Consider the following 23,765-nt stretch of genomic DNA (forward strand, 5'->3'; position numbering starts at 1 on the left):
GAAAGAATGAAAAAGAAAAGACTTAAAGGAATGAATGAAATAAAGAACTGAATGAAATAATGTTTTAATGTATAAAAATACGTAACGGCCATTACTGAATGAATGGGTACCAAAGGACTGGACAAATTACAATGTCGGGTAAGTAGTACTCACCCAATGCTACCCCTGACTAAAACGGATTCCCAACCTGTGGCCATAAGCAGAATCCAAGTCTAAAGGAAGACCACTAACCCTAACACTTGGAGCATAACAGTATGTATCGGCCAAATGAAAGTGAAAAGAATGAATGCATATATGCTTTAGTTTCTTCATGAATAAAAGTACAAGGTATGAGAAACTTTTTAAGAAATGAAAATCATTTTTAAAGAAAAATCTCACATTGTAATATTTTAAATGAAATGTATGCTTACGTAAAATATGTATGATGAATGCATGAATACATGAATGAAAACCTATGTTAGTATATTTTGACTGTATGAAGTAATGCTTACTGAGTGTTCGACTCATTTTTATTTTTTTGTATGTACCTCCCCCTCTCAGGGATAACATGAGGACGAAGCGTCAGAACAAACATAGCCCAAGAGAAGAGTGACTGAAGTCTAGGCAAGCTTTATGTAACATATGAAAGAGTATTTTGTAAATTGACTTTTTTTATTTAAACTTAATGATTTCCACTGCAAAACCCTCTCTTATATTTATAGAGTAGGTTTTAGTTTTAAACTTAGAATCTTTTATATACTAGGAAGAAAAAAGAAAAAGTTTTAAAAGGATTAGTAATTTCCGTCTCATTTTTTTAAAAAAACTATTTTCTAAAAGTCTCACCACGAGGACGGGCATTACATATTCTTCCGCTGAAAGTGTGGGGTGCAATTAATATAGCTTAGAAGTATTTTCATTCTTCCTAAACAAATGAATAAGTCTACTGGACAAGTTTCAAGAAAAAAAAAATCTACCGGACAAGTTGCTTGAGATCTCTAACAAACTCGAAACTCAACTCAATTTGTTATTAAACTAGGAAGGAAAGATAAAAAGTTTTAAAAGGATTAGTAATGTCCTCATTTTCTTAAAAAAACTATTTTCTAAAAGTATCACCACAAAGACGAGCGTTACATATTCTTCCGCTGAAAGTGTGGGGCGCAATTAATATAGATTATAAGTATTTTCATTCTTCTTAAACAAATGAATAAGTCTACTAGACAAGTTTCAAGAAAAAACAAATCTACCAGACAAGTTGCTCGAGATCTCTAAAAACTCGAAACTCAATTCAATTTGTTGTTAAATGAACTGTAAATAAATACAAATTATGATTGATTGTTAGATGATACAATTCGTAAAAAGTTCAACTCAACTCGCATAAGTTTGAATAACTTCATATTTATTATATTTTATTGTAAAACTTTATCTCTAGCAGGAGGAAGCATTTAAAAAATAAGAAAAAATATTCTTAATATTATGTATATATATTGCATAAATCCTTGTGTGTTTGTGTGTAACAATTTACAAAATTTTACAAAAGTTTAAAGTTTTTTCTTAAATTTGTAGATGAAATGATAAGATGTAATATATATAATTGATTAATCTATTCAAAATTAAGTAGCTCGTAAACAAACTCGGAATGACTCCAATAATAAATTAATAAGCTAGTTATTTCTGAACATAATATGTAACTTGATGATAAATTTGAACTCGATTTGTGTTGAAATTTTAGTTTAGGTACTGAGAATACCTCAAGTATTCTCAAAATATCTCACTATTATTTATTATTTTATTATTACCTTTTATCTACTTTTCACAACTATGCATTACGATTCTATATTCAATTATTACTTTTTTATTACTATTCACAGAATACTTGAAAATACCTCACTACCCACTACTCAATCAAACTCAATTCCTTTACACTCCTAATCACAATTGAGGTGTCACACAAATTCCCCTTGGCAGTTGGCACGTATCGAACTTGAGTTAAGAGTGCATGCTTCCTGTTTAGGAGAAAAATCTAGTTGTTACCAACCATTTTTAAGGTTATAATTACCAAAATAAGTGCTAATGTTTTGATTGAACAATCATGTCTTGCTAAAAACATGTGCTTTACCACTGCTTCAAAACAAGTTAAACCCATTGGCTCTAATATACATACCATATAAGTATTTTGGCCTTGAACATTGAGTACACGGGGAACATAGTACTGTTTTGGACAGTCATGATGTCCTCCTAATAATACAATATTGACCTAGCGAAAATTCACAAACTAAAAAGAAAATATACTTTTAAGAAGCTAATTAAAGGTACGTACTATCCTTTTTGCCTATTTACTCATGCATACATGAGAATTTAGATGGGCAAAATCAAGATCTGTTATTCATATTTTGGCATCATAAAAGGTATTAATTTAATTTATTGAGTACACATACTCATTCATACACGTGTTTTAGCATGTTGCCATCTATAGTAGTACGGCCCGTATATCCCTTGCATAGAGTTCTCGGGATCAAATCGTGATGATATTTGTTAGACCATGAGATATATGTCAACTCCGCTTCAAATTAATTGGTGTTAAAAAGATCATACACTACTTGAGTCCTTTATTACATTAGACATATCACACACTACAAAACGCGGGCATAAGAAATGATATTGTGAGTCCAATGACTAATTCATGAAGTGCCAGCTTGCTGTCTTGATTTTGTGATACTCGCATTCATGCTAATTAATAGTCGTTGAATTCATATGGTATGCGACTTAAGCTATGAGCTCATGATTCCTTCTCTCTTTAGTTTCGAAAGTATATCTCACAAAAAAAAAAAAAAAAAATGGCTTAGCTTAATTGTCGTCGTTCATCCAAAACAAAAATAGTTCTGATCAACAATGGTAAAAGCTTGTTTAGATTTTTACGGCATCTCTTTGCATTAATACTGCAGCGTGCAGATATGGACGTTAACCCCTAAAGTCAAGTAATTAATTAATTGGACCAAAGAGCGTTGCAAAGAAACTAGGAATTATTTTATTCGTTTAATTTATCTTTTCATGCATATATATAATATAAGATAACCAAAAAGAGTCGAGCTCCGATATAAGAGTCGAGCTCCAATATATTAATGTTTACAACCCAATATTTGGCCATATATATATGTTGCTCTATCGATGCCTGTTCCCCATCTTTATTTGTTATCTCCACTCGATCCTTAAATAATCATCATAATCTGTCACAGAAAAAAAAAAAAAAAAAAAACACATATAATTAGTCGAGAGGGCTCAACAAGAAAATAGATATTTTCACATGCAAACAAACCCAGTATTAAAATTATATGCAGTAGCTAGCTAGCTCACGATGAATCACTGTTTTTTGGTCAAACTGTTCGCATGAACCAAGTAGATCAAATGCATACGCCTGCTCAAACAAAGCCAGATACATGCATGCAGTCAGAGACTGAAAGAGAAATAAATTACTTGTTGCAGTCCACACCGGGTTTGATCGGAACCGGAACATTGATCTTGCAGAGGTCGGGAAGCTGTTCGGCCCTATCAGACTTAACACCATCCTGCGCAGCAGCATTTTTGAAACAGACACACAGAGCCTTGCGATCTTCGGAGGTCGTAGCTTTATTCGCCACTTCGCTTGCGCCTAGGCAGCAGTTAGCACTGGGAGTTGGTGGGTCGGAACCCGTCAAGAACGGCATGCAAGGCAACAAAGCTTTCAATGCATCCTGGCACAGATCGGCTCTTGCAGTAGTTGCGCTTAGGATCAACATCATCATCATCAACCCACAGGCCGTTAGAATTGTTTTCTTCTCCATTAATTAATCTCTTTTGGATTAAAGACAAATGCTTAGCTACAGATATGAGCTGTTTTGATGTATTGTATAGTTGCAAGCTGCTTGCTGCTCTATATATAGAGGCGTTCTAATGTGTTATGACTACCCTTAATTAATGATGAGTTTCATTAAAGTAGTAGTGGGCCTGGGTTCATAAATATGTCCCAAGGGAAAAAGAAGAAAGCTAATTTATGTTACTCAATAACTAATTAGAACAAAACTACAAATTAAAATAAGTTTCTACCTTCCATATATAAATTATATATAACGAAGCATGAGCAATAAAAGTTCAATACCAAAGTTGTTGGCCTTCATCCTTTTCGAAATTTTTAAGTATTTGTTTTTTATAAATTTTTTAATTTTTTAGTTTCTCTCATTTTTTAAGTTGATCGGTTAATTAGTTCAATTGGGTTCGGTTCGGAGTCTAATACAAGTGTCTAATATATTGTGATTCTTATTGCTAAGCCAGCAAACACGGAAAGAAAAGGAAATGTCAGGAATGAACACAAGGGTGCTTTTAGAAATTTATGCGAAATAATGACGTTCTATTTGCTAATTATTTTCTTTTTCAAATTTCATTAATTCTTAAGAACTCTATTTATTAAATCATAAATGTATCTCATTAATTAATTAACTTACATTAGGGATGCCAAGTTGAAATAAATGCATGCACTTCAACTACTTAAAGGCAACGTTATCTGGAATCTCTAATAATATCAAAAACTTGATTTAGTTATTTCCATTTGAATTTCATAATTTTCAAATCAAGAGATTTTATTTTCATAATTATCAAATCAAGAGATTTTATTTCCGTAATTATCAAATCAAGAGATTTAACATTCATAATTATCAAATCAAGAGAATTAATTCTCATAATGATCAAAATATTTATCTTAACTTTCAAAGTCTCTCATTCTTTTCTTTCTTTTCATCTGATCAATTTCTATTATATTTTCTATTTTTTATCATGGTATGCAATGTTCGATTCTACTATTTCTTCTTAATACTTTTTCACTAGCTTTGCATCCTACAAAATCGTTGAGTTCAGGGGGTGTTAAAGATAAGGGAGACGTTTGCAATGGGTCGGGTGTCATACTTAGTTTTACACCCGCGAATGAGGAGCTGCCACGTATGGGTTTCAGCAAAGCAGAGAATAAACCAGCATGCAGCTGATCACGTTTTTTTATATTCTCATCTCTCTGTGCCCGAGTCTCTCTTTCTCTCTCTCTCTCTCCTCCTCCTCCCCCCCATCTCTCCTCTCTCTCTCAGGCCTCCTCCCCCATCTCTCTCTCTCTCTCTCTCTCTCTCTCGCTCTGCGTAAAATAAAAAGTCCCTTCGAAACACTGTCTTCTCCTTCCCCCAACCCCGTCGGCCTGCTCTCCCCAGTGAAAATGGCAATGAAACTCCTACAAGAGAAATATTTTAAACTAATCGTAATAAAGAAAAAGTAACAATCAAATACATGAAAAACTGACTTCCTTCTTACTTGATGGTGTTGATTTCTAATTTTCAGGGGATCCGGCTTCATGATTTATAGGACCAACTGGAACAAAGATTTGTGCACTAAGAACCAAAATCCATGGCCGATGGATGCAGGCCCCTTAGATTTTCTATGAAGTTTCGAAAGATCTACGGAAAGCCCAAAATCAGGAAATTAAATTCGAGAGTGATTGGAAGACACTAGAGTAATCTCACATGCCCCACTTTTTCAGCTCTATTTAGTTTTGAAAATGGAGATGTATACCCACCATCATCCATTCGTGAAGAATCAGAATCTCGTTTTGGTGAACATTTCATTCATTAAACATAGGACAATGCTACTTGCCCCGCTGGGGACTCCCGCTGGGAGCTCCCGCTGAGCCTGTAGCATTTTTTTATTGGGCTGTGCTGCGCATCAGCCGGAAGCCGCAGCACACCGCCCAAATTTTTTTTTTTTTCACTCAATGCACTAGGTGTGCGCCGGCTTCCATAAACAGTAGGCTTACGTTTATATTTTCTCTTTTTTATTTAGTTTATTTAATTTTTTTTATATAGATATTTTTAATAATTTAAAATATTTTAAAAAATAAAATAAAATTCTAATATTATTAAAAAATATTTTCTTAATCATAAAATAGAATAAAAAATAATATTTATTTTACTTCATGATTAAAGAAGTATTTTTTAATGATTTTTTTTTTTACTTTCTGATTAAGGAAGTGTTTTTTAATGATATTTTAAATTTATTTTATTTTTTAAAAATATTTAAAAGTGTAAAAAAATCAATATAAAAAATAAATTAAAAAAATACATATAGAAAAGTACATATTAAGCTCAACCGGAGCCTCTAATGAGACTGTAGCATGTCCATTTTAAATATTTTTAAAAAATAAAAATATTGTAATGGACATATTTTTTTAATTTTTTATTTTACTTTATGATTAAGAAAGTATTTTTTAATAATATTATGATTTTTTAAAATATTTAAAATGGACATGCTACAGTCTCATTGGAGGCTCAGGTTGGGTTTAACATGTACTTTTCTATGTGTATTTTTTTAATTTATTTTTTATATTGATTTTTTTACACTTTTAAATATTTTTAAAAAATAAAATAAATTTAAAATATCATTAAAAAACACTTCCTTAATCAGAAAGTTTAAAAAAAAAGTCATTAAAAAATACTTCCTTAATCACGAAGTAGAATAAATATTATTTTTTATTCTATTTTATGATTAAAAAAGTATTTTTTAATAATATTATAATTTTTATTTTATTTTTTAAAACATTTTAAATTATTAAAAATATCTATATAAAAAAAAATTAAATAAACTAAATAAAAAAATACTACAGGCCCAGAAAAGCCCCCAGCGGGTCAAGTAGCATTTTCCTTAAACATAACAGAGGACTTGCTTGGCATTTCAGATTGCCAATACTGCTAGGTACAACCGGCATGGCCAAACATGGGGTAACCGGCTAGCCTACGTGGAAGAGAACAAAAAAACAAAACAAAAAAGCAAAAATGAAAACGTAAAAAGCAAAGAAAGAAGAAAGCAGAAACAAAGCAAAAAGATGAAAGATGAGATTTTTTTTCTTCTTCTTGCGAGTAGCAAATCAAAGCACAATCAAAATTCCCTAATACGTTGAAGCATTTTCATAATTATCAAATCAAGAGATTTTATTTTCATAATTATCAAATCAAGAGATTTAACATTCATAATTATCAAATCAAGAGAATTAATTCTCATAATGATCAAAATATTTATCTTAGCTTTCAAAGTCTCTCAGTCTTTCTTTCTTTTCATCTGATCAATTTCTATTATATTTCCTATTTTTTATCATGGTATGCAATGTTCGATTCTATGAACTATTTCTTCTAAAGACTTTTTCACTAGCTTTGCATCCTACAAAATCGTTGAGTTTAGGGGATGTTAAAGATAAGGGAGACGTTTGCAATGGGTCGGGTGTTATACTTAGTTTTACACCCGCGAATGAGGAGCTGCCACGTATGGGTTTCAACAAAGCAGAGAATAAACCAGCATGCAGCTGATCACGTTTTTTATATTCTCATCTCATCTTCATTTTAAATTTTGTTATCTCCAAATACATCTGATTATTCGACACATTCTAAATGATTTTATAGGTTAACCACACATATAGAAAATTATTTAAAATATATCACAAAGTTTCTTTGTATTTTAGTAAGCTAATAAAATCCCACAACAAGGATAATACCTATTCAACCTCACTTACTAGGAACGAACTACTTCAATGATTAAACCGCTCTAACCTTGACAAATGGCGCAAATATCTATAGACTCTGTAAAAAAATTTATAGGTCTTAACTCTTTTTATAAAACCAGTTCTATAAAGAAAGATTGTTCATTCTTAATAAAAATATCCAAAACCTTATCCATTGATATTATTCCTCAACACCTAGTAATGAGAATCTCATTAAAGGGGGATCTTTTAAAAAGAAATTGAGGTAATTGATTCATTTTTAACTCTCTCTCTCTGTTTATTAAATTTCTCTCCATTAAAAAAAAAAAAAAAATGCATAAGCAGGTATGTTTCAGTCTTTCAGATACGAGATACAATGTCATAGTCACGGATAAATTATTAAAGTGAACCAAAAGCATCTTGATAAGTTGCAGATTCGTCTTTGGTGAACATTAAATTTTGAAAGTGCGGTTGAATATTAGATTCGTCTTTCGTTATAATCTTGGGACAACAGAAGTCTAGAGCTAATAGAAATGCTAGTGGGTTGGGCCTATTGTAGGTCCTGTCTGCATCAAACACATTGGTGGGAATGATGGTTTATGTCGAACTGGGCCAGCCAGATTTGTTTTCACCTGCAATAGGAGAGGCGGCATTGGAGGTGCTGCATTTCATAGTTCAGAATGTCTTCTCGTCTAGGAGAAGTTAATAAGGAAAATTCAACATGGCATGGTTCAAAAGTTAGAGACATCATTGCATTAAGATTGGAAATAAACAATGTTTATGTGAAAGAAGAAAAGAGAACTTAAATAGTAGAACATTAGCATCATTTATACATTGCAATGACTAAAAGAAGGAATTCAAAACTAGCAAGGCATTTATACCAACACGAGCTGAACCCACCACTTGTTAGCTCCTACTTGGGTAATATAAAAGACGGTATATCACTGCAGCATATTTATTCTTTTTTGTTTCTCTCCTTTGAAACATTAGGCTATATGAACACGTACATATCATAATCAGCTTATTAAAAAAAGTGGGGAGCTACCAAATGGTGGGTCCGAGTCCAAGTTATTCCTTGTGGAGTGGATTGACATGCCTACAGCAGAACACCAACCTTATACTATTCAAATACAGTCACAAAAGCTTAGTTGAGAAAAAACATTAACTATGTACTTTGTAATCTACTAATATGATTATCTAAACACAGACATTAACAATACCTTGTAATAAGGTCAGGCCTGTACAGGTATGGAGGAGTTGCTCATGGATACACAGCCTTTCAAACGTTCAAGAATGACATTTCTGCTGACCAGCCTTGAGTGGTGAGTAAGAGGAAGGCCCTCCTTGACACACTCATCGTACTTCTCCAAAGCAGACACAATAGCACTGAAATCCGGTCTCTTTGAGGGGTTTGCTGCCCAGCAGCGCTTTATCAGGTGAGCCAGTGCAGGCTGACAACTAGCCGGCAGTGGAGGGCGCTCGTTCTGCCATTAAAAGTATCCATAATGAATAAAATTAGCATCAAACTTGGAGACCCTTCATGATTTTCTCTACTATTAGTTTTATTCAATATTTCTGCTCCTTTATGTGATGAAAACTTCATGCCAGAATAACCATATACATACAGGCTGGTAAAGGGTCCAGGATCGGTGCACATTTAAGAACTAGTGCCATGAAAAACCATCCTTTAATTTATGCCAAATGTACTTTTTTTTTTTTTTTGCAACTGTTAGTATATGCCTATAACAGCCAGCAAACAATCGACAACTTGTGCCAGTGCTAACTGAAATAACTGAGGGCCAGTGAGGGGAATGGTAGCAGTACAACCAGAATGCCAAGAACTTTGGAAGGAAGGGTGATGCCAATGGCATCGTAGAGATCAATGGACTCTGGAGGGATATACCAGTAACAATATTATAAGAAAGGAAGTTATCTCTACTCGCGACAAGGACTTAGATTAAGATAGGATGGCAGCACTGTGCGATATCTACCAAGGATATGAAAAGGTCACCCTGTGCATTCCCTGCTAATCAGGGCACTTTCCTGTATTTAAAAATTAAATGAAAATTACTTCCAATATGTCTGGTAAGCTTTGAAGCCAATTGTCAAAAAGAATAGGAATGAGTATAACACCAAAAGAATAGGTCATCACTATGCAATTGACAAGATGACTTGTGGTCAAAGATGCGCCATTATATGCTTGGAAGCTCAGAAATCCAAACTTTGAGCTTAATATTAGTTATAAAAAAGATATAAGAAACTCAATGGTGTCAAAGTGTGATACTGCAAGAAAGCAAGTATGAGACCATCTGACCTTCTCGGCCACAGCAAATGCAGCCTGCACAGGGGTCATTCCTTGAAAAGGAAGCAACGCTGTTGTGAGCTCCCATAGTACAATCCCAAAACTGTACACATCAACTTTTCGAGTATAAGGTTTCTCCTTGATCATCTCAGGTGCCATCCAACGGTAAGTTCCCATGTTTCCCTTAGTTTCCCGGCTCTGTGTCTCAAGACATGATGTACCAAAATCTGCCACCTTGACCCTCATTTCATCATTAAGAAGCAAGTTGTTTGATTTGAGATCTCTATGGATCACCCCTTGTGAATGAAGGTATTCCATTCCTCGAGATATGTCAAGAGCTAACCTCAGTATTGTTTCTGTTGAAAGCGAGTATGGCTCTTTCTTGTTAAGATACATCCTCAGATTTCCTTGTGACATGTATTCAGTGATGATACAGTATACAGGCGGCTTTTTACAAGCTGCAATAAACTGCAACAAAACTGATTGTCAGCAATTTTTCTATATGAAGATAGAGTTTCACAAGCCCTTTACTATAAATGAAGATGTGTTGAATGGAAGGAAATTTTGAATCGAGAGTAATATTCTTCTAATATACGCAAAGCAGACCCAATTAGCTTTCATTATGCATTCCACATCTATAACCGAGCAAAAGCATAAACACATCAAATTTGGAATGAATGTAAAAATAAGAATTAAAGTTATGAATTGAAGAACTGAGAGAAGGCAAAGGGGAATTTTTTTTTTTTTTTAAATCATGCACCAGGGTTAAGAGGAAACAGGAAATTACAGATGACACCAGAGGGTAGGGACAACTGACTTGATGAACTTGGTTGGATACCCTGAAAACTTGAGGTTGTAACACACTTTGATGCACCACTCAGAAAATATTCGGATCCAACTATATATATGTGTTCTCTGAGAAATTAAAGAACTAGTAATTCACTTTTTAGAGTACTTAAACCATACCAACTACCATAGAACTGGAACCATAATGATCAAGGACTGTGTAATAATTGTACTAGTGATTGGCTATAGGAGAAAACAGTTTAATTTAAATTCTTCAATTATTTTTTACAGCAACCCATCGATCGCAACAGAATTTGATAAGCAATTTCAGATAATTTGGGAAGGTCTGTACAATAAACAATCATAAATATACAGAACGTGGCAAGTTCTGCATCTTAAAGTAAATAGAAATATAAGCAATCAAAGGATGAGTGTCTTTTCCTCTCTCTCATATATTCCAAAAAAAAAAAAAAAAATTCAGGGATAACAATTCTATCATATGTACACCACAGTAAAGATAGATAAATAGAATAATAAATGGAAATTTTCAATTTCAATACGAAACCTTACCTGCACTATATTTGAATGAAAGAGACGTGAAAGCAAGGCAACTTCAGACTTAAATTGCTTCTCCAATAGAGCTCTAGTCTCCTCATTATGCTTTGGAATCCTAACCATTTTTACAGCCACGGCTCTCTGCTTGTAAATTCCACGGTAAATCCTACTATGTGCTCCTGAGGCGAACTTGTTACCAATAAACAGCTGTGAGAGATCGGCGGTCCACTCCTCCTGATCCTCCTTAGACACCTCCCAATTCTCCACATTTTCAGAGTCCAATATCATAGACCATGATTCGAAGCTATCAAATCTCCTCCTTTCCATGTTCTCCATATCAGAATTGAACTGGGTCTTGGACGAGGAAGCGTTTTGCAAATGTTTGCTCTTCGACTTTCGAAGGCGAAGCATGTGGAAACAAGAGGTTGCCATTGAAGTTCTAGGTGAGCTTCTCAAGCCCTTAATATGAAATGGCTATGTGGAAAATTAGAGAATATTGAATCAAAGCAAACTGTCAAGGGGAATTCTCCTTCTGAATGTGTGAATTGATTTCAGGAAGTGCATGAACCGATTCAGAAACATGGGTTCTGAAGAGATATGAAAAAGAAATCGGGGTTTTCATGAATTACCGAGAAAAGTTACGAAATCAAAGACTGCACACCTAGTTTTTCAGAGACAGAACAAAGAGAGAGGAACACATGACTGATTTTTATGGCAAGCATTTGTATTTTTTTAATATCACAGCGGCGATGGATCAGTGAGAACTTCGTAAAAATATATATGCGAACGAAAAACGTGAAGAGGAAGATAATGGGGTTTCATGGTTTCAAGGATTGGAATGAAAGGAAGAGAAAACTCATCAAAGCGATGATTTTCCAGAGCTAGGGAGAAGGGGAGGCAGGTTTTCACGGTTGGCTCTAATAGGATGAAACGGATTAGGTCCTTTGGCAGCAGAAAGATGAATTCAAAGGCACAGATTTCAGGGGCGTCTCGTGATTGCTTGGTTCAAAAAGTAAAGAGTTTTCTTTTCTTTCTTTTTTTTCTCGGCCGAATCAAGCTCCTTCTGCATCTTGCTTCTGTTTGTGTTCTTTTTCCTGCATCATCAATGCTAAGTGGCCACAGTGGCAAAAGTTCATAGATTCAGCTTCCTTTGCTTTGCTGTGCTTTGTGGTCTTTGGAAGCTTGGCATATATCCCATCCTTTTAACGGTAACATAACATTGTCGTACTAAAAAAGCTTATACAAGTGGCATTGTACACGTGGGTTTGACGGATAGTCGACAACTGGCAAATCGTTTGGCATCCGATCTAAGTGGTGAAGAACACGATTCTCGTTGTCCGGCACTCATTCATGAATCATACTGTTTATATTGCTTGATGACTAACTTCTTGGTCTCAAAAAAAAAAAAAAAAACAACAATGCCAGTCAATACACTAAATAGGTGTGTAAGTTGTACACGGAATTGATTCATATAAAAGAGAAATAATATTTACAGTTTTAAAATGTGTAATAAGAAAAAACAATGGGATCTTCCCGCCCCTTCCCCCCACCCCACCCTGCCTTCGTTTTGGTAGACCGACGACCCTGTTTGTCAAATGCGGAAGGAGGATACCCCGCTAGCATTTGGGCACCCTTGAGGGTGCGGGGGGTGGTACGAGCTAGCCCCCGTTTGCCTTTCCCCTACCTACACAGCATATATATATATATATGTATATATATTGTGAATTTGTGTGTATTTAAAAAAATTATACTAATAGTAAAATGATGTCGTTTTTGAAATACTCAAAACAGTGTCGTTTTACTAAAACACAAAAACTCTCCCCCGACTCCCAAACCCCTCTTTCTTTGAATATAGCCCATCTCTCAAACCCTCACTCTCGCACCCTTGTCGTTGCCAAAGTCATTGCCGAGTGTCCTCTCCTACGTTCTACAAGTATCCCCGATCCCGACCCCTTTTTTTTAGGTCTATTTTGGCTTGTGTCTTGGTGTGGAGAATGAGATTGATGAATATAGTTAGAGGATGCGATTGTGATTTGTGCGCTGTAAAAGTTTGTGTGGTTTGTTAGTGAGTATCTAGTGTTTCAATCCGAACCCCTAAATTAATTTAGGGTTTCGGATTGAAACCCTCACATAATTTATTAAAACCCTAAAGTAATTTATGTTAAATGCTTTGGGGTTTCAATTTTGAAGCACCAAAATGAATTTAGGGTTTGGATTAAAACCCTAAACTAATTTAGAGATTTCAATTTTGAAGCCTCTAATTTAATTTAGGATTTTTTATTGAAACCCTAAAATCTGAAACCCTAAATTAAATTTATGGTTTCAAAATTGAAACCCCTAATTTAATTTTGTAATATGTTTTGGGGTTTCAATATTATAACCCCTTAATGTTCATGACTGTATGATTTTAATTGTTTTGTGATTTTTGCATCATGCTATCATGCTAGGCTTCTGTCAATCAACGAAAATAGATAGTGAGTCAAATCCAACCACTAGGATTAGTGCTAGCTCTCCTTATCCTACCGACCCCCTTACTACTACCCCTACCCCTACACTCATGGGCCCACCAAGTAAGAAACCAGTTTCAATTGTGCGGTCTCACTTCACCAAAATAGAAGATGGTGGCCCCAATAACCCATAAGCTAAGTGTAACCATTGTGGTGAAATGTATGGATGTCACTATAGGAGACATGGTTCATTGCAATTAAAGGTCCACTTACAAAAATAATGCAAAAATAGTCTAATGAGATGTTCTTTATAAGAAAAGAGTCAATCTAGAACTGAGATTAAACTTAAAAAAATGGCGGATGGGAGTAGTGGGGAAGAGAGGGGGAAAGCGTTGAAGGGGTATACGAATTATGATCCGAATGAATGTAGGAGATAGATTATAGAAAATGATAGAGTCTTCTCTCTCTCTCCTCCAGTAGGCGACAGAGGAGAAGTTAGTTAGTCTCCATTATTCTCGTGTGGAGTAAGGGGAGCGGAAGTTAGCTTTTACAGTGGTGGTGAAGATCGAAGATGGAGGAAATTGAAGTGGAATGGGAACGATTAAGATTGAATGATGAGGAGAGCATTCCGATACCTATGGATTTTGGAAATATGGAGGAATTACGGAAAAAGGGGGAGAGGAGCTTAGTTGGAAGAATATGCTCAGATCGAACAATAGGAAAGGAAACTGTGAGGAAGATGATGGAGAAGATCTGGCGAGTAAACATGAGTATGGAATTTAATGAGATTGGAACAAATACTTTTGTGGTGACCTTCGCAAATTGTGGAGATAGAAACAGAGTTCTTGCGGGGTGTCCATGGCTGTTTGATAGCCATCTGTTTGCACTTAAACCATTTGATGGAAGTACACAGGCACACCTTTTGGATTTCACAACGGCAATCTTTTGGATCCAGATGCACAACTTGCCTCTTGGAGGAATGAATTGCAAGATGGGGGAATTGATTGGTAAATCCATCGGGAAGGTTCTAGAAGTGGAAGGTGAGGAGAATGAGGTGACTTGGGGTCGCTTTTTGAGGGTGAAGGTGGAGTGTGATCTTACAAAACCTTTAGCCCGAGGAAGAACAGTGAGTTTTGAAGGGACACAGCTATGGATTCCATTTAGGTATGAAAATCTACCTAGAATATGTTTTCGATGTGGCTGTATAATGCACTCAAAGAAGGGGTGCTTGGGTGAAGAATTGGGAGATACAAATGAAGATACTAACTCAAAACAGTTTGGTGTTTGGATGAGGGCTAAAACAGTTAGACGTAATCATACATATAGGCAACCAAAAGCTTCCGGAATGGAAAGGAATTCCACTAATACTGATCAAGGGGAAAATGGAGAGGAGGTGAGAGATAGAGGTGTATTGAGGAAGGAAAAGGGGAGCATGGAAGATGGTGTTGAGACAACAGAGGTGATTGAGATGACTAAAGCGTTTGAGAAGCAGAAGATGATCCATATTAGGGTTTTTGTGATTGAGTTTTGTGATATTAGAGTTTTTGTGATTGGGTTTTGTGATATTGGAATTTTTGTGAATCTGTGACTGTGATTGCTGATTGGATTTTCGGTTTCATGATATTAGGATTTTTGAATCCGATCTGAAAAACCGGACTGGACTGGACCGGAAACCAGTAAAACAGGAAGTACCGGTTTATGAGGGTAACTGGTGCGTAATCGGTTTTGAAAAATATAAAATCGGAACATAGTAGTTCGGTCCTAGATTTTGTCTAAAATCGGACCGGACCGGTTAGACCCCTAATGTCAACCATTTTAATGACAATGGGGAATTGGGCAAACCTAACGATGATGATTGGGTTGTTGTTGGGATTTTTGTAGAATTCTTTTGGCTTTTCTACGGGGTCACAACCACTATTTTCGGTTCTCTATACGTTACATCCAATGGACTTTATTAGCAAGTATGTTAGGTGAAAGAAAAATTTGATAAAATGTGCAGGAGTGACCAAACTAGGCTATGGTAAATGGCAATGAACATGCGGGCTAAGTATGACAAATATGAGGGGATTTGAGTAGGTTAAACATTTTCTTATATGTAACCATTATTCTTTACTCATGGTACAAAATTGATGGCATGATGTGTGAATTGAAGGCATGAGCAGATCATATTGCGATAAGGGTACGGGAAGTCCTTAAAAAATTGTTTGATGAGTTTGTCGCATTCAGGAGTGGTAATATTACAGTACTTATACCTACTGCATTCAAGGGTGCCCAATCCCAATAATCTTATCTTAATCTCAATGTCATCTTGGTTTGTAATTTTAATTTTTTTAACTTTTCATATATCTATATAATGTTTGTATTTGTGATTTTTTTTTCTTATTTTAATTTTCAGGTTTTATAACCTCACGCCCACACTTGCCCAAGCCTAATCCCAAGTTTCCAATGATCCAATCTGCAATCTTTGATAGTCTTACTTGGTTTGTATTTGTAGTTTTATGTTTTTAACTTTTTTATATATGCATATATTGTTTGTAATTCTAATTTGTTTTCCTATTAATGTTTCAAATTTTATAATTTTACGGTCTCACTTGCCCACCATCCCAAAATTCCAATCTCAGGACTCAAAGACATCTTACTAGCTACAATTTGTAATATTGTAATATTATTTATTTAAATTATTTGAAAATTTTTAATATTTTTATATTAATTTATAATAGTTTTATATTAATTTATATTATTATAATAGCTTATAATATTTAGATTTTTATGTTTTATGTTTAATCAACCATTTTTTATGTTATATGTAAAATATAGTGTTTTTTTAAATTTTTTTTATTTATCTTTAGACAATTCTTATTAAATCCGAGCCTAAAATGGCCTAGAAACAGGTTCTGGGCCCATTTGGGGCCAAATAGACCAGGGATCCAAATCTGCCCCTCGACACCCGGACGGGGCGAGCAGGGACCTCGCCCCCAGTTTGTGGGGCCGTATCCCAATGGACAAACACCACCCCTGCAATCACAAGGACAGAGTTCGAGAAACGGCCACCCCCGCCCTAGGAAGTGCGGGTAGCACCTCTAGTATATAAGTTATGCACACGCTCTTTGAAAAAAGTGAAAAATAAATTGGGACTTACATGAAAATTTTATTTTTTTAATGGTGAACTCTATTTTTTTTCAAAATAAATGCGCAAAACTTACATAAATAAATATAGATAGAAGCCACTATTAGAAGCATTAATTTTGCACACGTGATGTGGCATCATCTAGACCACACATCTTCCTAAGTGAGTATTGGGAACAATCAATAAGAAGCCGCCACGCAGTGAGTGCAAAGTATGCACTGCTATAGTGACTTCTCTCTAGTATTACTCAACTTACATACTCTAAAAATGTATCTAACATTACTCAATATAAAATTATAAAAAAAAAATATTTAAGATTTCATTTAATGTGAAAGTCTACCACATCAGCCAGAGTGTAAAAAAATTGTCTTTAGACTTTTTGTCCAAGATGTTTTACCTTCAATTTTTTTTTTTTTTTTTGGCCTTTTTAAACGAAGGAACAAGAACATTGAAAGGGCAAAACCTTGAAATGTAGGAGTTGGGTATATATTCACTTTCTTCCTCTTCGTATCTATCAACTCTATCTTGTTTTCAATCACATTATCTTGTTTTTCTTTTCAAAAAAAAACTCTATCTTGATTCTTGTTTTCAATCACATTATGGATTAGTAACAGATACTAAATTATCTCCACTTTTGTACCCACAAATGTCAATCGGTTCAATTACGTTATGTGATAGATAAAGGTATTATCTTCAATTTTCTTGTTTACACTTGAATTTTATCGAGTTCAATCACATTATCTCCGTTGTTTAAAATCTCCATATCTAATACAAAGTGAACTAGATAAATGATCTAGCTAGTCACAAAGTAATTTTATAAAAATAAACTTACAAATTGACGTAACTTGATATGGTAGATCTAACGTATCATATAAAATCATGTTAGTTTATAAATTTATTTTTATAAAATATCTTTATAATTGTAACACTACTCTATAAAATATAAACCTAAAAATCATGGCAAATATTAATTTATTTGATGGGTTAGCACATATAAACCCATCAAAGTTGAAAGCATGAGATTGAAAAGTCTAAAATTAGAATCTATGGGCCAATTTGTCCGAAGACAAACAATATGAATCATTTTAGTATTTAACCTTTATATTATCGAGAGTCAACCACAATATTTTTTCATGAAAAGGGAGGAAAATAAAAAATTCTTCTCATCAATCACTATTCACTACCCTACACTCCATACACCTTATGAAGTTGTAAGTATGGAATGTAATAATGAATAGTGGCTAGAATTTCAGGAGGAAAATAGAGACAACAAATTTAAAAATTAGTTCATAAGTTTACACCTAAAAATTACGGGTTTGCAAAAAAAATAATGTATAGTCCTTGGATTTCATGTTCTAAAATGTTGGTCTTTCCATCATATTTTTTGTTTAAAATTTGAGGAAAGTGTTCACGAGGTATAGTACCATGTAAATAATGATGGGACTCATGCAACATGTCCTCCCCGTCCCACAACCCACATTTCAGCCTGAAAGTCCAATCTCTTTGGTATATATGGGCTATAATAATTGGGTAAAGCTTAAAGCGTGTAGCTTTTAAAGCCCTACACACTTAATTTTTATAGGCTCGTTAACAGCCCAATATGAATATTAGCCACTCTACTCTGCCTGAGATGGCCCATGTTCACTAAATTTTATAGAGAAAAGATGTTTGTAATCGTAAGTTATGTAACTGCTACGTAATTTATTTTTAAAAAAATAAATAAAATATGAGATCTACATGAAAAAAATAATTTTTTAATAGTGGACACCACTCTTTTTCAAAACGATTATGCAACTTTTACTCACTTCACGGTTGTATGTAGATTACTCAATTTTAGAGTGGGTTTCCAAATTATATAAACAAAAATTTTATTTGAAGTCATTTTTGTATATTCTTTGTGCATTTCACTAATGTGATTGGTTGCGTCACTTTTTCTATATATAAAATAATAGTTTTGGTCAATCACATCAATGGAGTGCGTAAGAAATATGCGAAATTGACTGTATGTAGCAGTTCTCTTATATAAATATGATTGTCCTTAAAGATTTTTATTTTTTTTAATTCTACTTGACTTGTAATTGAGAAAGAGAGAGGAGAAAGTGATATAGAAAAGTGGAAATTCAAATAAAATGAATGAAAGAAATTTATATATTCGTTTTCCAAGCAATGTGTGACTATGCGAGTCGATCAGGGGTTGTTGCTGATATTAAAAGACATATATCACAGGCCATTTCCAGAGGAGATCAAATTGATTCCAAAACACTGAAAGAACTAGAAAAATAAAAACGAATTTTCATAAAAGAAAAACAATCACATTATAATGATAATAACCTTAAAATGACTATGATTTACTAGATCCATAAAGAAATGTTACGAAAGTAAATTTATAAATTGATGTATCTTGATGTGAAACGTTATATCTACTTTATAGTAAAAGATATTTTACAATCTAATGTACCACATCAAGTCATATCAGTTTATAAGTTTACTTTTATGAAGTCTTTTTGTGAATCTACTATCTAGCACTTCTCATGATTTTCAACAATTATCACATGCTGTTAAAGGGACTCATTAATACCATGAAAAATCTTGATAAGAAGAAAGTTCAAAGCATAAAGTGGTTAATAGTATCGATGTTACAGCCAGGATTTGATGACATCGTGTCTCCAAATAATTAAGTCAATTAAAGTCAACTTCCTCCTTCAAAATCAATTGAAACTGCAAACAAAGCGTGCTAAGCAACTTGACATTAATTGATATATAAAAGACTGATCAGCGAATCGGTGTTGTTGGGAGGTAAAACACACTGTCGATAATGGAGGTCATCCATGGCGGAGTACGTACCAATACTTACAGCATTATCAATAAATATACCGAGCAAAAGGCCGTCTATAAACAAATACAAGAGGTGCCGAGCACCATACCAAAGACCTTTGCTGCATGTACACAGTAACGTACACTTTATATTAAAGAAACAAAAGGTCATGCATGCACGAACCTCCACCTTCCCAGCTTTTGGAAAAAGACCCGAAAGCGATGGGCGATTATCCTTTTCTTTTTATTGAAAGTTTCAAAAGCAATTCAAAATTGAGTCTATTACACTCTCTAGATGGACTCAAAACCAATTATTAATAAAGTCAAAGCTGTTTCCTTAATAGGGTATCAACCCCTTTTCTTTTTTTTCTTTTTTTACCTGAAGTTATGATGATGATTGTTTAAGACATCTAACTAAGTAGAATGAGACCTCCTAATTAAGCTAGCCATGATTTTGGTGGACCAATCATGTTGATATTAAATCGTATTAATATGTTATTTTACATGAAAAGGTTTCATACACATGATGATTTCAAATGGCTGATCAAATTATATATAAGAGGATTCGATTCGACACTTTGGGGGAACAGAACAACTACTTTCAAATTGAGTTTCCTGTAGGAGAATGATGCCATGCCCACTTGGGAAAAGAGCTAAAAGACAAGTTTGGTTAGGATGATTGGGATGATGGATGGTCTTGATTAAATGACAAACTTGTGTGTGGATAAGACAGTTAAGAAGTTTTATCTCCTGTTATCTTCGAGAACAAAACCAAGATGCAAAGCTAGCAAGCAAACTTAACTTTAAAATTCAAAACCAACAGGGAAGCAAGCAGGAATCCTTTTTAAAAGGGGAGGCTTTCAGATCACATAACAAGTTAACAACTATCGATATATCGTAAAGTCTGCCGCCACAATAACCCTTTTAAAGTTTGAAAAAAGATATATGCAAGCGTGAATTGTGCAACTATTGCATAATTATTTTGAAAATAGTGAACAAAATATGAGACTCACATGAAAAAAAATTAATTTTTTAATAGTAGACCCCACTCTTTTTTAAAATGATTACGCGACATTTACGCATTTCACGATTGTATATAGAATTATTCTTAAAGTTTATAATATATATTTTTTGAAATATCTATCAGTTATTAAAAAAGTTAAAGTGTTAGATTTAATTTATAAAAATAAATTTATAAACTTACATCACTTTATAATGTATGATGTTAGATTGTAAACTTACACAAAACTTGAAGTCTAATACGCACTACAAGAAAAACGTACATTTATGACGGATTATTTGTGACGATAATGATTATTTGTGATGAAAACAAATTCATTATAATAGGAAATAATTATTTTTGCATGAAATAATTTATACTATAAATAAGTAATTTTCTTGTAGTGACGTTATATAAATTCTTATAAAATGTATTATAGATAGACCAAATATTTCTCATTTCATATAGTTGCTAAAACAAAATATAAGTCCATGTCCAGTTCATTCGGTGCCCTTAAATATGAAAACAAATTATAAGTCCATGTGTCCGGATTATTCTGCGCATAACATAACCTCGTATAAATCAATTGTAACAAAAACTGGTTGTTATCTTATTTTCTTACTTATAAACTCACAAGTCTAAATGATTATATAATATAATCTCCAAGTATTGATTCTAAATGGATTTATATTTCAAAAGAAACGGTTAATTTTATATTAATTGAGTTCATTAAAATTATTGTCAATGCAATTTTTTTTTAGATAATGTGAAATTCTATTCAATAAACTGTCATTTATCGTATGTTATAAAATGTGGATGTTAGTGTCACAATCGGTTAAAACTTAGAAATTTGTTATTTATATTTATAATTTTTACTTATATAATAATACCTATTGATGTGCCAACTATTGATAAACAGGAGATTATAAAATTTAAAATTTAAGTTTAAAAGTAAAATTAATAAAATAAGTTATATACATAAAATTATAATTACATGTAACACTACTCTAAAACTTATGTAATGTATATTCAAGGCTCACGCTTATAGGGTTAAGGCGGCGGGGCTCTAGTCCCAACCATCCACTGCCTCGACCTTGCTTAGGCTGTGAAGGCAATCATGCTCGTCCATGCGAGGGTAGGGCCCTGCCTTGCAGGAGAATCAGGGGGTGGGCTAGACCCAGGTCTGCCTCCGGCCTAACCCAAAACACATATATATATATACACATATACATACATATAAATGTTTGTTATCGAAATTAGGTCATTTTGGTAATGAAATTCTTTTTATTAAATGAACATCGAAACAACACCATTGTCGGGGTTAACCCAATACGTTGCTACTGTCCTCTCTGTTTCTCACAGTCCATCCTCTACTACTCATCATCTTTTTCCTTGACTCCTCCTCAATATGACGTTAGTGAGTTTTTTCGTAGTTTAGGATTTTTTTTTTGTTATTTCCTGTTCGAATCGGTTGATTTGTATTTTGTTTATTATTATGTATTATATTGTGTTGTGGAATTTTTTTTTTAAGATTTTTTTTCCTTTCTAACAAGTTAACAATGGACGCGGGGGCGGAGGGACGGACCAAGAGTTCACTCCCGCGCTCTTACACACGGACGGGAGTGGATATATTAATAATAGCCCAATAAATAAACACGTGCTTATTAATATCTCACTTGCCAACTTAGTCAACTATCGTAATAAAAGCATTTAAAAAAAACAAATCTAGATTCTAGACGGCGAGGATATATTCGTCCCTATAGCTAGGCTAGCTATATGAGAGTGTTCAACGCTGCCGACCGTCTAGAATCATAAACTTCCCGACATTACCCTCCAGAACTTCACAAATTCTATGAAATTTAACCACGGATGTGTTTTTTTGACAACTCGCGACCGATTCGACTGACACCGTTAGATTCTAGGAAACAGTAGGTCCCATGTTCCAGGCCATGATGAGGATTGTAGATCTACCGAGGCAAATGATTGGGTCCCAGTTGGAACTCCGAATTTGGACGCTGCTACCTCCACATATGATTCGGTGGCCACCTAAGAGAGGGGGTGAGTGTGATTGGATTCTGTCCTGAACCGTTGATCTATCTGGAGTTAAAAAGAAAAAGAATAACAGAAAATTTACAAAAACCCAGAAGATCTTCTGGCCACATCAGATCTACGTTGTGTCCCATGGATGCGACATATGATTGAGAACAAGAACAACTGCTTTTGAAAGACGACAAGGATTTTTTACTAGATGCTCTTGCTCCCATGCATTGCTTCTCAGTCCTCCCTTCTTTGGGCAGGTTTGATAATAAAAATAAAATATAAAATTTTTATTTTATTTTATCTTAACATTATATTTTTTTTTAATTATTATATAAAATTTAATAAATAATTTAATTTTTTCAAATTTTAATACACATTTTTAAATCTCAGAACAATAATAATATTAAAACATAATATTTTAAACTTTAAAATAAAACACAAAATTCTCATCTCATCCCTCAAATCTACCCTTAACCTTCTTTTTTTTAATTAAATAATATTAGATATAATTATAAATACTATATATTTTATTTAAAAAATAAAAATTTATTCTCAAAAAAATAACTTTTTCTTAATGTAAATCTCATAGTTATTTATATTTTAAAATAAAAATATACGTTATTTGAACACTTTATAATTATATTTAACATTTTTTTTATTTATTTCCCTTCAATTCTTTCATTTTCCTTTCTATTGATAAGATTTTTCGTATTAATCTTTGAAAATAATTTGTATAATCTTAAGTTAGATAGCTTCGTGCAGTTTTTTTTTCCAAAGTGTATTCGCTAAAAAAATTATTTCTTCCTACTAGATTATATATGTATTTTTTAAAATATTATATATATTAAGACAATTTTTTTTTATAAGCTTAAAGAAGTGTGTAATAATTATATTTATTATCAATTTTCTTCTCTTTACACTATTATTAAAAATAAATATTTTCATGTTGCAGTACTCAAGATCTTTAGCTTAAGGGTGTGTTTGAATTTTGAAGTAAGTTGAGTTGAGTTGAATTGAGATGATAAAATATTGTTAGAATATTATTTTTTAATATTATTATTATTTTGATATTTGAAAATGTTGAATTGTTTATTATATTTTGTATTGGAATTTGAAAAAATTATAATGATGAGTTGAGATAAGTTGAAGATCCAAACTTGGTCTAAGAAAATAAGTTTTAC

The 23,765-nt window shown here is 33.4% G+C and overlaps 3 protein-coding genes across 5 annotated transcripts; 1 reads left to right on the forward strand and 2 right to left on the reverse strand.

Moving 5' to 3' along the window:
• Window positions 1-3,005: 3,005 nt before the first annotated feature.
• Window positions 3,006-3,835, reverse strand: LOC109005297 (non-specific lipid-transfer protein A-like). The gene is made up of 2 exons (XM_035688369.1): window positions 3,451-3,835; window positions 3,006-3,203 (listed from the first exon to the last, which is right to left on the reverse strand). Exons 1-2 carry the CDS (start codon window positions 3,795-3,797, stop codon window positions 3,197-3,199), a joined length of 354 nt encoding a protein of 117 aa, XP_035544262.1. The 5' UTR covers window positions 3,798-3,835; the 3' UTR covers window positions 3,006-3,196.
• A 4,165-nt stretch (window positions 3,836-8,000) lies between these two features.
• LOC109005299 (serine/threonine/tyrosine-protein kinase HT1-like) lies at window positions 8,001-12,309 on the reverse strand. 3 transcript variants are annotated; one of them, XM_035688371.1, is made up of 4 exons: window positions 11,172-12,309; window positions 9,828-10,283; window positions 8,734-8,997; window positions 8,001-8,145 (listed from the first exon to the last, which is right to left on the reverse strand). In XM_035688371.1, the coding sequence occupies exons 1-3, from the start codon at window positions 11,586-11,588 to the stop codon at window positions 8,746-8,748; spliced, it is 1,125 nt and encodes a 374-aa protein (XP_035544264.1). In that variant the 5' UTR covers window positions 11,589-12,309; the 3' UTR covers window positions 8,001-8,145; window positions 8,734-8,745. The 3 variants fall into 3 exon arrangements, with proteins under 3 accessions (XP_035544264.1, XP_035544263.1, XP_018839700.2); XM_035688370.1 differs by lacking the exon at window positions 8,001-8,145 and adding an exon at window positions 8,242-8,609; XM_018984155.2 differs by lacking the exon at window positions 8,001-8,145 and having other exon boundaries at window positions 8,242-8,997.
• Window positions 12,310-14,174: 1,865 nt separating this feature from the next.
• On the forward strand, window positions 14,175-15,239 carry LOC109005296. The gene is made up of 2 exons (XM_018984150.2): window positions 14,175-15,113; window positions 15,231-15,239. Exons 1-2 carry the CDS (start codon window positions 14,175-14,177, stop codon window positions 15,237-15,239), a joined length of 948 nt encoding a protein of 315 aa, XP_018839695.2.
• The last annotated feature ends 8,526 nt before the right edge of the window (window positions 15,240-23,765 follow it).

The sequence above is a fragment of the Juglans regia genome, chromosome 3 (assembly GCF_001411555.2).
Source record: "Juglans regia cultivar Chandler chromosome 3, Walnut 2.0, whole genome shotgun sequence".
NCBI classification, from domain to species: domain Eukaryota; kingdom Viridiplantae; phylum Streptophyta; class Magnoliopsida; order Fagales; family Juglandaceae; genus Juglans; species Juglans regia.

What these genes read in the sequence shown, in the direction of transcription:
- LOC109005297 (XM_035688369.1), bottom strand. Translation starts at nt 3,797, where the DNA reads ATGGAGAAGAAAACAATTCTAACGGCCTGTGGGTTGATGATGATGATG.
- LOC109005296 (XM_018984150.2), top strand. Translation starts at nt 14,175, where the DNA reads ATGGAGGAAATTGAAGTGGAATGGGAACGATTAAGATTGAATGATGAG.
- LOC109005299 (XM_035688371.1), bottom strand. Translation starts at nt 11,588, where the DNA reads ATGGCAACCTCTTGTTTCCACATGCTTCGCCTTCGAAAGTCGAAGAGC. An exon ending in TTCATTCAAATATAGTGCAG is followed by an intron (nt 10,284 to 11,171) that starts GTAAGGTTTCGT and finishes GTTTTGTTGCAG; the next exon opens with TTTATTGCAGCTTGTAAAAA. An exon ending in CATTTGCTGTGGCCGAGAAG is followed by an intron (nt 8,998 to 9,827) that starts GTCAGATGGTCT and finishes TTTTAATGGCAG; the next exon opens with AACGAGCGCCCTCCACTGCC.